The 13,338-nt window shown below is 34.4% G+C and overlaps 1 protein-coding gene across 1 annotated transcript in view; it reads left to right on the forward strand.

The window, feature by feature from the left end:
- Positions 1-13,338, forward strand: part of LOC126816386 (nuclear hormone receptor HR96) — a 64,470-nt gene that overhangs the window by 17,853 nt on the left and 33,279 nt on the right. The window contains exon 2 of the mRNA XM_050542853.2: positions 8,425-8,524. Within this exon, the coding sequence (XP_050398810.1) occupies positions 8,459-8,524 (66 nt within the window). The 5' untranslated portion in view covers positions 8,425-8,458. The remainder of the gene's footprint in view (positions 1-8,424; positions 8,525-13,338) is intronic.

Below are 13,338 nucleotides of genomic sequence, written 5' to 3' on the forward strand. Positions count from 1 at the left end.
AATTTTCATTTTGTCTTAAACATTGGATATCACAAGCCCATCTTTTCACCGTAAATAACAACATCAAATTGATTTAAATTGACCAACTTCTGCAATCACGCAAACAGAATTCAGTGTGTTCAAATTTCAAATATTATTTGCCAGCTATACATGTTTATAATTTTATAACAACTGAAGATACGAAACGTCTGCTGTTAACAACCTATATTATATACAGTAGTGGTTGTTTATTTGTAGTAGGCCTATGTTAATTGAATTGTGGTATAGCCATTTACTGATATCTATATTGTTTATTGACAATTGACATGTGGACAATTCTATATATATTAACACATTATTGTCGACATCATCAACTTTTGAAAAGTATATGTCTTCGTTCGTTTCCATTTTGCTTATTTATAAAGTCACATGACACATGTCTCTTATCACATGATGTTATGTCCATGGAAACTAGTTTACACCCATTGTAAAACGCTCATGTCAACAGCAACTAGTTGCCCCTAGTTGAAAAGAGTTGCATGGGTAACTGATTACAACTGACTGGAACTAGTTGTTTTGAATTGTGAGAGGCACTCATGGCAACCTTTTTCAGTTACATTCAGTTGAAGCCAGTTGCTCCCAGTTGCTGAAACACCAGTTGCTCTCAGCTGTAAGGTCGACATTAAAGCCAACCTTAAGTATTTCATTAATATACCGGTAGACAGCTAAGGACTATCTGTTGACAGTTATCAGTGGATTATCCTTCTTGAAAGAGATAAAACTTTGTAATCTCTTATTGACCCAAATAGAGCTTTGTTAAAAAATTTATTCACTTATCGTCATTATTGATGTTTTACTTTTTTTAAGCTAACTAAAAAAACTCATAAATGCCTTGTTGAAACTAATATCAGATAATTACATTAAACTCTTTAAGATCATATATTGTTATAAGTTTAAACTACCGTAACTTAATTTTTGATCATCTGTGATAATTTAAATTCCTTTTAAAACTGTAATATATTTTTGAGGTGATAGAAATGATGAATTAAAAAAAGAGAGGATATGCTGATCCATGGTGTGGGTTAGGCATAATGATTTTAATAATGACCAAGACTGGACAGAGTTAACTACCCTGGTAGTTAAAAAAAATTAACTAGTCAAATTTGTTTTAACTATACTGACGTCCAAAAGAAAGTATACACACTAAAAGTATGACTAAGTTTTGTTTAGATTAAAAACATTTGATAAAGCATTACTGAGTTTGTCTCTTGCGTCCAAACTCAACATTTCTAAGCAAAATAAAAATGTGAAACAAATTGACATTCTACCCTAATACCGTATACCATGGAAAAACGACTTTGGTTGATGCAGCACAAAATGCACAGTGTATACTTTCTTTTGGACGTTAGTATAGTTAAATTAAAGTTAAAGTTTTAACAAGAAATATTATGTACACTTACAGCAATTTACTAATTTAGTTCAATCCATTTATAATCAATTGAGACATATAACACCGTTCGACTTTCAGGGAATGTAGCTCGTCGACGGGTGTTCTTTAAGTATCAGAAATGAATACAGATTCTTGGAATGGATCTTCAACACTTTATTTCAGCAGCAAATAATTAACAGCAACAATTTAACAACTTATAATTTCCTATATATCGGCCCTCCAAATAGTATGTTCCCTAAGCTGGTCTCTCCAACTAATAATCTCATCTAATTCGTTCGTTTCTGGGGTTTTACGTCCACTTCCACCTAAGGTGATATCATAGACAAAATCTCATCTAACATACATTTGTCTATTTACAAATCAGTTACTTAGAAAGTGTTGACATAAACATATAATTATTGAAGGATTAAGACTTAAGGCATTTAAAACAATAGTTAGATGAGACTTAACAGATCAACCACTTTAGTTGCCAGTCTGTCATAATTTGACTGACAGGTTAATTGGTGTATGACTAACCAAGCATTAATGAAAATTAAAATATATACTTGAAATTTAAAACAGAATTGACAAATAAGAAAATAACAAAACAACATATGACCTAGACATCGGTCATACATACATGTATAAAGTCTATATGGATTTTCACTAAAATTGACTTTTCCAATTATCAAAAACACTTTAATCCCCCTTTAAACTCCAGTGACTTATGCATATTAGAATTACCATCTACATAGCTGGGATGTGTACTCATTAATGCCTCACTGATTCCTTAATCCCCTAAGAAAATAAAACAATTAAATTCTCGATGTGCTATATGATTCACTTGCAAACTACAATATTGTGAAAGATGAATCTCTTAACAGGAATATCAGTCCAAAAAGGTTAAATCCTGTTTAGTATTTACCAAAATGTGAGAAATTTGATATTTTAGCGAAAAATGCAAATGACATGCTGTTGCTTTAACTACAAAGTAACTTGTTGTCTCCTGCCTTTCGAAGAAAGTTGGATGATGGACATTTTCTGCTTAAAGGCTAAATAGAGACTTTAATCTTTTTGGTCGAGCCTTTGGAACACAATAACTCTCCTTTAATTAAGGTAGAATTTTCAAACTAGGTGTAGGTGTCTATGTGGTGAATTACTTTTTTGTCTTACATTTTACATGTACATGTATATAGTGCTTGCTTATTTGTAGCCCAGGTAATGATTGGTTCAGTTAGTATGTTTATTGAACTGTCAGTAAACATTAGTGATATCGTATTTTTATCGAATGGTGTGAAATTGTTGTAAAGTGTATAACACTACCTTGAAGTACGTATAATTTTGTTTGGTCATTCTATGTGCTCTTTGAATATAATTATTTTGGGTATATGATTATGTTAATGAGTTGAAATTTTACTGCCGCCCACAAGTGTTTGCCAAATTGACCTTCAAACTGTACAAACAACTAACAATGGTAAATATACTAAAGGAACAAATTGTGATTTGGATGTGATGGTCTGTAAATATGACAGACGAACTTGAGTTTATGTCCATAAACCAAACTCTAATTTTTTCATATTTTTGTCCCCCGCCTTTCGAAGAAAGCAGGGGACTATTAAAATGGATTCGTCCGTCTGTCTGTCCGTCTGTCTGTCTGTCTGTCCGTCTGTCTGTCCGTCACACTTTTTGGGACACAATAACTCTCTTCCTAATTGAGCTAGAATGTTCAAACTTGGTGTATGTGTTTATTAGGTCAATGCCTTGATGGAGTTCGAAGATGAGCATTTTCCACTTAGGGTAAGCAGAGATAAGCAATTTAATTGGTTGATGCTTTGGGACACGATAACTCTCTTCCTAATTGGGCTAGAATGTTCAAACTTGGTGTATGTGTTGATTAGGTCAATGCCTTGATGGAGTTCGAAGATGAGCATTTTCCGCTTAGGGTAAGCAGAGATAAGCAATTTGATTGGTTGATGCTTTGGGACACGATAACTTTTAATTGAGCTAGAATGTTCAAACTTGGTGTATGTGTTTATTAGGTCAATGCCTTGATGGAGTTCGAAGATGAGCATTTTCCGCTTAGGGTAAGCAGAGATAAGCAATTTGATTGGTTGATACCTTGGGGCACGATAACTCTCTTCCTAATTGAGCTAGAATGTTCAAACTTGGTGTATGTGTTGATTAGGTCAATGCCTTGATGGAGTTCGAAGATGAGCATTTTCCGCTTAGGGTAAGCAGAGATAAGCAATTTGATTGGTTGATGCTTTGGGACACGATAACTTTAGTTCTAATTAAGTGAGATTGATGAAACTTGGTGTATAGATTTATTATATGAATACCTTAACTAAGTTCGATAATGAACATTTTTTGCTGAGGGTAAGCAGAGTGATAAGCAATTTGATTGGTAGAAACTTTGGAACACAATAACTCTCCTTCTAATTGAGGTAGAATGTTCAAACTTGGCATAGGTGTCTATTAGGTGAATGTTTAAACTTGATGTATATGTAGATGTTCATTAGGTGAATGTCTTGACTGAGTTCAATAATTAACATTTCGAGCTGAAGCTAAACAGAGCTAATCGATTTCATTTGTCGATGGTTTGGGACAAGATAATCTTGATTCTATCTGATAGAGAGTGATGAAACTTAGTGAAAAAAATAAATGTGCGATTAATTAATATGTGTCATCTATTTATTTTGCAATTTCGGCGGGGGACATCAGCCTCACTGTTGGCTTGTTTTTTATTGCTGTGTATAGCCAAGGTAATAAATGATAATTACCACTCTTATTTATTCTTCAAAAGACAGGGGACTATTGAAATGGGTCTGTCCGTCCGTCCGTCACACTATTTGGGACGCAATAACTCTGCTTCTAATTGAGCTAGAATGTTCAAACTTGATGTATGTGTTTATTAGATAAATGCCTTGATTGAGTTCGAAGATGAGCATAGGGTAAGCATATTAAGCAATTTGATTGGTTGATACTTTGGGGCACGATAACTTCAGGTCAAATTAAGTGAGAGTGATGAAACTTGGTGTATAGTTTCATTACATTAATACCTTGACTAAGTTCGATGATGAGGGGGTGGGGGTGGATAGCCGAATGGTTAGCGCGTGTGCGCTTTATGAAAAGGTCTTTCATTGAGTTAACTGGTGTGGTTTTGATTCCCAACTGTATGTGACAAGCAGGGTCGCCTGTCCAACCTCGTGGGTTTTCTCTGGGTCCTCCTGTTTCCTCCCACTTAAGACCCCTACGTGCAAGCGAATTATTGAAATAAAATTGAACTGTATGTTAATCCCGAAATGACCTAGTTTGTGTCGAGTGGACGTTAAACCCTATTTTCTGCTTAGGCTAAGTAGCGATAAGCAATTTGATTGGTCAAGACTTTGGTGCATAACAACTCTGCATTTAGTCGAGGTAGAATGTTTGAACTTGATGTAGATGTTCATTAGGTGAATTTCTTGACTGCATTCAGTGATTACAATTTTCCACTAAAGATAAGCAGAGCTAAGCAATTTCATTGGTCGATGCTTTGGAACATTATAACTTTGATTCTAACTGATGGAGAGTGATGAAACTTTGTATATAGTTTCACTACCAGTTACTTCAAAACCTGACTGGGTCTGATCGTGAACATTTTATGCTTAGACTAAGTATAAATAATCAGTTTGATTGCTCAATACTTTTGAAAAAGATAAATGTACAATTAATCAATATGTTTTATCTGTTTATTTTGGAATTTCGGTGTGAGACATTTAGCCTCACTGTTGGTTTGTTTATATTGTATTTGGAAAGATTACGAATCCACTACATTACTTTCATGCCTTTTGTATGATATTATGGTCTGCCACATTTTTATTTCTATAGAATTTGTATTAAACATACATTATGCAAGAACTAAATCTGCCTATTCCAGGTCTTTCTTTAGGCCTGAAATGTTATCTAAATTATTAATTAGACATTAATTAACTTATCCAGACCATAATCAACTCTCGGTGTCATCGGTAGCCTGCGATATTTACTGGATTAGGATCCGATTTGCTGCTCAACTTTCATTCATGATTTAATCATGAAATGGATAATCAAGACTATGTTTTTTATCGTACAGACTTTAGTAATGATAAATGATGATCAAGGATAGGATGGAAATTTAATCGCTAAATTCTCGTTTCAGAGTGGATCAATTTGACTGAAAATTTCAGCAAATTCCCTTTACATTATCTAGTGTTTAATTATTATAGTGAGAACTTCCAGCTCTTTATCTAATCTCCAATTAAATGTATCTTTATTAAATCTTCTATGGTCATGTTTAAGTAGTTATTACTAAGCTAAAAACTGCTCAGTTTAAATTAGTGTTTTATTCACATAATTAAATTTGGTATTTATGGTCATCAATAAAATCGGTTATTATTTTTTATGTGACTGTGTTCATCTGTTAGCTATTTGCATGTGCATACTCTGCTGCAGAGTTAAATACATGTCTTGCAACCCACATCAAGTGTAAAGGAAAGCTTAATATTGAGTCAGAATGTTTTTTTAGTTACCTTTTGTTACACTTTTGGGACTTTATGATGACAACACTGATTCAACTGCATATCATACTTTTATTGTTCTTCAAACATATATCAAGTACAAAATATCTTATAGTTGAAGACCCCGTAAATAGCTTGTGTGGAGGGAACCATGGTCCTAGCTTCCAACTAACTTACATGTACATGGCCGTTGTCCGGTCTGAACTCCTAGATGCCCTTACCTTGACTGAATAATCTCCTTTGGATTTCTGCTTATAATCGAAAAGATGATCGAAAAGATGATGCAGCTGGCTATATTGTATCATAACTTGGACCAGGGGTAGTAACTAATGACTCCCCCCCCCCCCCGTAAAAAACTTGTCGACCATAAAAACAATAGACAATAGATATACATTGTCCGTCAATTTTACAGCACCCCTGAGAACACTTCCCGCCCCCCTCAGTGCTCCGTTGCTCCGAGTTAGTTACGGCCCTGTACTTGCTTTTAAAATATAAGTGCCTGACAAATTGACGCTGACAAATCTTTAATTTGTCGGTGACAAGTGGCTTATTTCCCATCTTACTAATAGGGTTATAGTATTATCACTGCAGTCAATGCACTTCAGATTTTGTCTTTATTGCCGAAATAGTTTTAGTATTATAAATTTTAAATTATTTCAAAAAAAAGCTTTTGGAAAAAGTGTATTTGACATAGTTATTAAGGGTGATATAGTTTCATCCCAGGCCCAGGGTTGTGTTCATATCATGGGCGCAGATCCCGGGACGCGTCCCCACCAATATTTTTAGTGGTGGGGACATGATATACTGTGTCCCCACCACTTATTTCCGATGTTTTGCTTACTGTTTATATTTTGAAATTGAAATCATTCCAGAGCTTTTATTGACATTTCAGAAAGTGTAGAGTTGGTCCCAGGCACTTGAGGCCAGGGTGCTTGAAGTTATACAGCTGCACCCGGTGACCGATTTTTATTTAACAGGGAATATGTGATAATTCATATTATAACAGTAAATAATTAAAATATTCCATAGGGATTATAATAATATGTATATGTAGGTGTGCATATCTGATACGCTGGGTATTAAATAACTGAGATTTTGTTTTTATCTGGTATACTGGATGATAAATCACGCAAATTATAAAATTCCAAACGCGAAATTTCTAACATAACATTACCACTGTCACATTCAAAATAGATAATATAATACAACTGGTACTATGTGAATCATTGAAATAGCTCTGGGAACAATATAAACAGCTAGATTTAACTTTTTAAAAAAAGCGAAAAGTTATATTTCAATGTGGTCGCCATTTTTTAATTTTAACGTGGGAAACTTCGCCTTTGCCATCGGATTTTTAATCACCAATGATTTACATTTATTTCAATTGGGATTGAATATTGATATGTTTAGCTGTGTGTGTGGCTTGTTTTAGTTTATATAAATTAAAAGATTTGTAAGCCTGTAAATTTGTGTATCCAATTGAATACACATTTTGCTCAAAGACTTTACGTAGTCTTCGAACACTACTGGGAATGGAGGCGGAGCTGAAATCTCAGTAGTGTAAATATTTCTAGTTCTTGTAGTGTACATGAGAGAATAAATCGTTAACGGTGGCTTGAAGATTTGTCTTTAGATTAGATTTCGTATCATTTGCTGCCTCAGGGATTAGAATTGTTTGCCAGAAAATGATGCTGAAAATACCCACAGAGTGCGTTTTAGAACGTCTAGTTTTCAAAAAATTTCGGGGGAGGAACCCCGAACCCCCCTCTTTACCAATATTCGCCCGCGCATGGACTGTCCCCACCACTAGTTTTTGGCGATCTGCGCCCCTGGTTCATATGGAAAAAAAATTCAGAAATTAGTATTTTAATTTCAAACAAGATTGCACAGATTATTATCCCTTCTCTACACAATTCTGATAAAAAAAAAAGTCTGCTAAATGATAAAAATCGCCAAAGGAAAAGAAAATTTAGCTGCCACAATAAGATGGGATATATATGTACATGTAAGTTATATGGCTGTACAAAGAAGCCAGTAACTACTGTTCAGTCAGACCTTGTTTAGACTGGGTTTTCAGTTATTCTATTTAACTATTTCAAGATTGTCTGAGCATAACTGATCAGGGCTGATCTTGAGTCTTTAGGAAATTTGAAGCTTCATTTTAAATTTAGGGGTAGCCAAAAGCCTGTACAGGACTGACAAGGAAATGGTGTCTAATCATTCAGATAGGATAATAAACATAGGTTCTGTGTACTAATTTCACTACATATACAAAAGAGTTGGTATAGGTCCAGAATGTCTCATAATTTCGCAGCTGAAGCCCAGAAACGATTAACTAGAAAATCACAAAACATTATATTATAAATGTTAACATACTTTATTGGGGAATTCATTGCCTTATTTTATTCGTTAATTACCAACTAAGACTGCATTTAGGAAACAATATTCAGCACCCAAATTACAATAATTTATCATTCTTTCCAGGAGATATGTTAGGAATTGAAAGGTAAAATTAGAAATGGATGGTTCAAGCAACTCATCATGGCTGCCTTTACCATCCAATTCGGAGGCACAAGACACTCAGGTAAGAAAGTATCATCTTCTTTTCAGTCTCACACATGTTCAGGGGATAGTTAATTATAAACTGTCCGAAGTAGAGACATCTTTAATTTGTTGGTGAATTTCAACATAACTTGATTATGGTTCTGACCAATTGCAACAATCCCATTTTTTTTTTGTAGCATTGATTTAGTACCACAATGTTGTCTTGCTTTAAATTTAAAGGGTCATGAACTGTACACTTAATTTCATGTCATTTCAAACTCCAATCATTCCATACCATTCCATACGGTCATTGTTTTTGTTTTAAGAGTTATTTGAACAAACTTTTCAAATGTCTCATAAATGGATCTATATTATAGATACAAACTGATATAAAATCATTTATTTTTAACAATGATTTAAACAATGACATAGTTTTATCCTCTTGTTCCTAGTGAGGTAGATATTGATCATGTCTATTTGAAATTTATTGTTCTGAAAAATATGTCTATTTCAGAATATTACATACTAAGTCTTATGACATTATTTAAAACATCTTTGTAATTCTTTGTGGGAGGCCTTATGCAATTAGAAAACCATTAATTTCTATATTTATATGCCACTTGTAGTATGTACATGTACATAATGTATATATTTAATAGTAGATCATCATAATGTTATTTTGATTCAATTAAGGACGCCTGTAGCGATTTGAAATCATTAACGTTAATTATCCGGTTGTCTCTTGTGAATCTCACCAACATTAGATGTCCCATTACGCGTACTATTGTTTCTATGCATTTAAATCTATTTATTGAGTTTTTAAAAGACTTTATATTGAGTTAAGTACAACATTGCTTCTAAACTAAATAAAATGTTTTATATATACCTCGCCTTATATGACATCTGTCACTACTTCTAGTCACAAAAAATGAACATTATCGTTTTTACAGTTTTGCAGGTAAAATGATAGGCATAGATAATACACAATACAAGAGACTTGATAACAATAAGTAAAAATGAAAATGTCTAATAATAGATAAGAAATACAACACATAATGAACTAATACTATTGATAATAATCAGGTTGTTGGAAAGCTCCCAAATAGCAAAGTGTGTTCTAAAGACAAATGAAAAAAGGAAAAGCAAATCAGTTCCCACTGTTTATTAGCTTGTTTCATTTTTTTTACCCCCACATAGAAATATGGTCATATATTGACATTCCATCTGTTGTCCACAAGTCTAGAGGCTAAAGTTATCATCCAATTGACTTGAAATTTGTTCAAGAGATGAAGAAACCTATTGATTTTCAACAATGTTTGATCAATGTGAACACGGGACCTCAGTCCTTCACCACTGACTGACAAGGGGGAACCAATCTGGAAAATCCTTTTAAACTTTCTCGGCCTACACCGGGTTCGAATACGGAGCCACCAGGTTATCGAGTCAACTGAGCCACCGTTATTCCCTTGACAGCTCAAACAGCTCAAGTTATTATCTTATTACTGGTATGGTGGGTTGGGTTGCCGAATGCTTATCGATTCCTTCACCACTGACAAGGTTTCTGAGTCAGTGAGGTGTATTTGAGACAGTGTCGGTGTTTAACGATCTTTTCCATTCTTACTTTAAGGACATTTTAAGACAATCTGTGTAATTTAATGTAATTTATAAAGTTTCTTTAAGTTATCTTATCTTCTTTGTGTAACGGTAGTGATGTTTGACATTATCAATTTCGTCCACCATCACATCCGTTACACGTAAAATCGGAGATCAAACTGTTATCAATTAAATTTGCGTGATTCTTTGTTCGATCACCCGAATGTGTGGAATGGCTGTTCATTTTGAGCGCAAAGCAGGTGGCTTTGGCATCTGTAATATCCTCTTCTTTTTTTTGCCAAATTCTTGTAATAATATAACGGACGTGATTTTGGCATAACGGACGTGACAACAACAGAAGTTTAAGGATGGAATTTACTTATCGTGTCCCCGCATCGGCCATTCTTAATTACCCGTATGAACAGTGTGTGGAACAAGGGAGCTAATAACCGCAGAAGAGCCATGAACGGGACGGGATATATTTATCATCAATCATCATAAAGGCAAATAACAGACGTGATTTTTTAACAGAATCTCAAGGAGACGATCGAAAATGTGAATAGTTTCTTCTCAAATGTACATCATATCACTCAAGTACATGTATACCTCTTCATTTGTAACATAAACATAAATATAGATACAGGTGATGAGCCACACTTTCAATGCAGTAAAAAAATTGTTTTATTTTTTAAACAGAATTTGTAACGTCCCTTACACACTTGTAAAACAGTTTTTTTATTGAAAAATACTAAGATTGTTGGAATTTGACACTCCTTCAATTTAAGATACAACTTGTAGATTTCAATCCATGTCTTCAGTATCAAAATACTTAACTTTTTTCAAAAGAGAGAGAGAGAAATGGGGTTTAACGTCCACTCGACACAAACTAGGTCATTTCGGGACTAACATGGTTTAATTTTATTTCAATAATTCGCTTGCGCGTAGGGGTCTTTAGCAGTGGGAGGAAACCGGAGGACCCGGAGAAAACCCACGAGGTTGGACAGGCGACCCTACTCCTTGTCACGTACAACCAGGGAATCGAAACCACGCCAGTTGACTCAATGACAGACCGTATGATACAGCGCGCGCGTGCTAACCATTCGGCCATCCAACCCCTTTTTCAAAAGAACAAGGGTATTTTTGTCACAATAAATACTTTATTTGTACTATTTTGATCATTAAGTTGTGATTATTGTACTATTTTGATCATTAAGTTGTGATTATTGTCTCATTATATATATTATTTTGTGTATAGCCATATCAAAAATTACACCGGATTTGTTCCAGTATCGAAGAAAATCAATTCAAGCAAAACCAAGTGTTAGCTCTACACCTTATCGTGGCCTGTGTCATATACTTGTCAAAGATTTACAGCTAGGATTTCCTTTAATCTCATTTAAACCCAATTATAATTCCCACTTGTAATTTCAAGTCGAACCTGTCTATGTCCCTCACATTGAAGACATTATTAAAGTAACCAAGATATCCATGGACTGAAAATCAATATGTTTACCATTTCTACCAATATGAGAGACACAACAGTTTTTAGAAGTTTATAATCCCACATCTGCTGATACAGATATAGAAATCCAAGGCCTCAAGTGGAAATGAATTGAAATGGGGTTTTCTGCACCAACCTAGCTAATGAATACAGTCTTTGACCCCTAGATCATAAAGTCTGTCATGAATGTGGGTGTTGTGATTTTGATCCTGTGCTTGTACATGACATGAGAGTAGGGTTGTTTCCTAACCCGGTATGATACTCTTTTCCCACTGCTAAAAAAGAACCCTGTGTCTAAGTGAATTATTGAAGTATAAACTATACCATATTTTAATTCCAAAATGATCTAGTTGGACGTTAAACTCAATTTTTGTCTCTCTCTGAATTGTAATTTTGCAGTATTTTACCATCTCTGCTTTATGAACTAGTTGTGTGTTCTTTTGGTGCTGGGAGCTGCAGTGGCTCAGGGAGTATGATGTCGGTTTACTGACCTGAAGGCCCTGTGTTCCGCCTTGTCATTTGGTGTAGAACACAGGGGATCTGGCAAAGGACAGTGTATAGTTGTTCAGCTGGGACGAAAAACTGAGGTCTTGTGTACACATAGGTGTGTTCGCAAAAGATTTGAGGTCCCGTGCGCCCACGATATAAGAGTAGGCCGTAGCACACTGTACAGCCCAGTTGGAGCAGAACAGTAGAATGTTAAACCCCATTTTATTTCATTTCCATTTCACTTCTTTTGGTGCAGTTGTAAACTGCCCTCCTGGCTGGATAACCAATCTCATGTCTCTTAATAACCATCTATTGTTGACTAAAATTTATGTGTATTATTGAGAATAGAAAGAACTATATCGGATCGACATGAAATTTATATTACGATTATTGTGACAATACATGTATATATATGTACATTTTATTATTTGAATAATATTTACAGGGTTCTTTATACACTGTAACCAGGGTTTCATTTAATCTTGTATATCTAGCACTAATTTCTTTCACATTCGTTTAATATCAAATCTTTGTTTATAAATTCGTAAATACACAAGATTAAATAATACCCGGATTCCAGTGATAACTGCTGGTCAAATTTGGAGATGAATAATTGTGATCTGGAAACACATATTAAAGACAGATTGTAGACTGCCAGCTGCAGTTAAAGGACAATATTGGTGTCAACCATTGTCACATATGTGATAGAACTGGTTAAACACGTTCCGAATATAAATTTAACACAAAGATCATTGCTACAATAGATGCGTAAGAAGATTTGAAGAAGCGGAAGTCACGAAAGCAAGAGAAAAACACTAGTCACCTTCTATATAACTGACTGTCAGTAGATGAGAGAAAACCAAAATAATAAAAAAAGTCAGTGCATTACCATGGAATGTATGGGCTATTTCTATTTTTCTTGTTTTCTCTTATCTAGTGACATTCAATAATTTTTTGGTCTTCGAAATTCAGCTGTGTATCTGTTATCACTCGTTACTTCAGTCAATTATATAGAAGGATAACTTGTGTTTTCCTTTTGCTTTTGTCACTTTCGTTTCTTCAAATTTTCGTTACGCATTTATCGTAGCAATGATCTCTGTTTTTAAATTATGTTTGCAACGTGTTTATCCAGTTCTATAACATTATGTGATAATGACTGACACCAATATTGTCCTTAAAGCCTAGTTAGATACATTGATAATGGCCTCCTGTCAACCATTCAAAGTTTAAACCTTGCCATTTAAACCTTGCCATGTTGTTTGTTTTCACTT

Source organism: Patella vulgata, chromosome 3 (genome assembly GCF_932274485.2).
Source record: "Patella vulgata chromosome 3, xgPatVulg1.2, whole genome shotgun sequence".
NCBI classification, from domain to species: Eukaryota; Metazoa; Mollusca; class Gastropoda; family Patellidae; genus Patella; species Patella vulgata.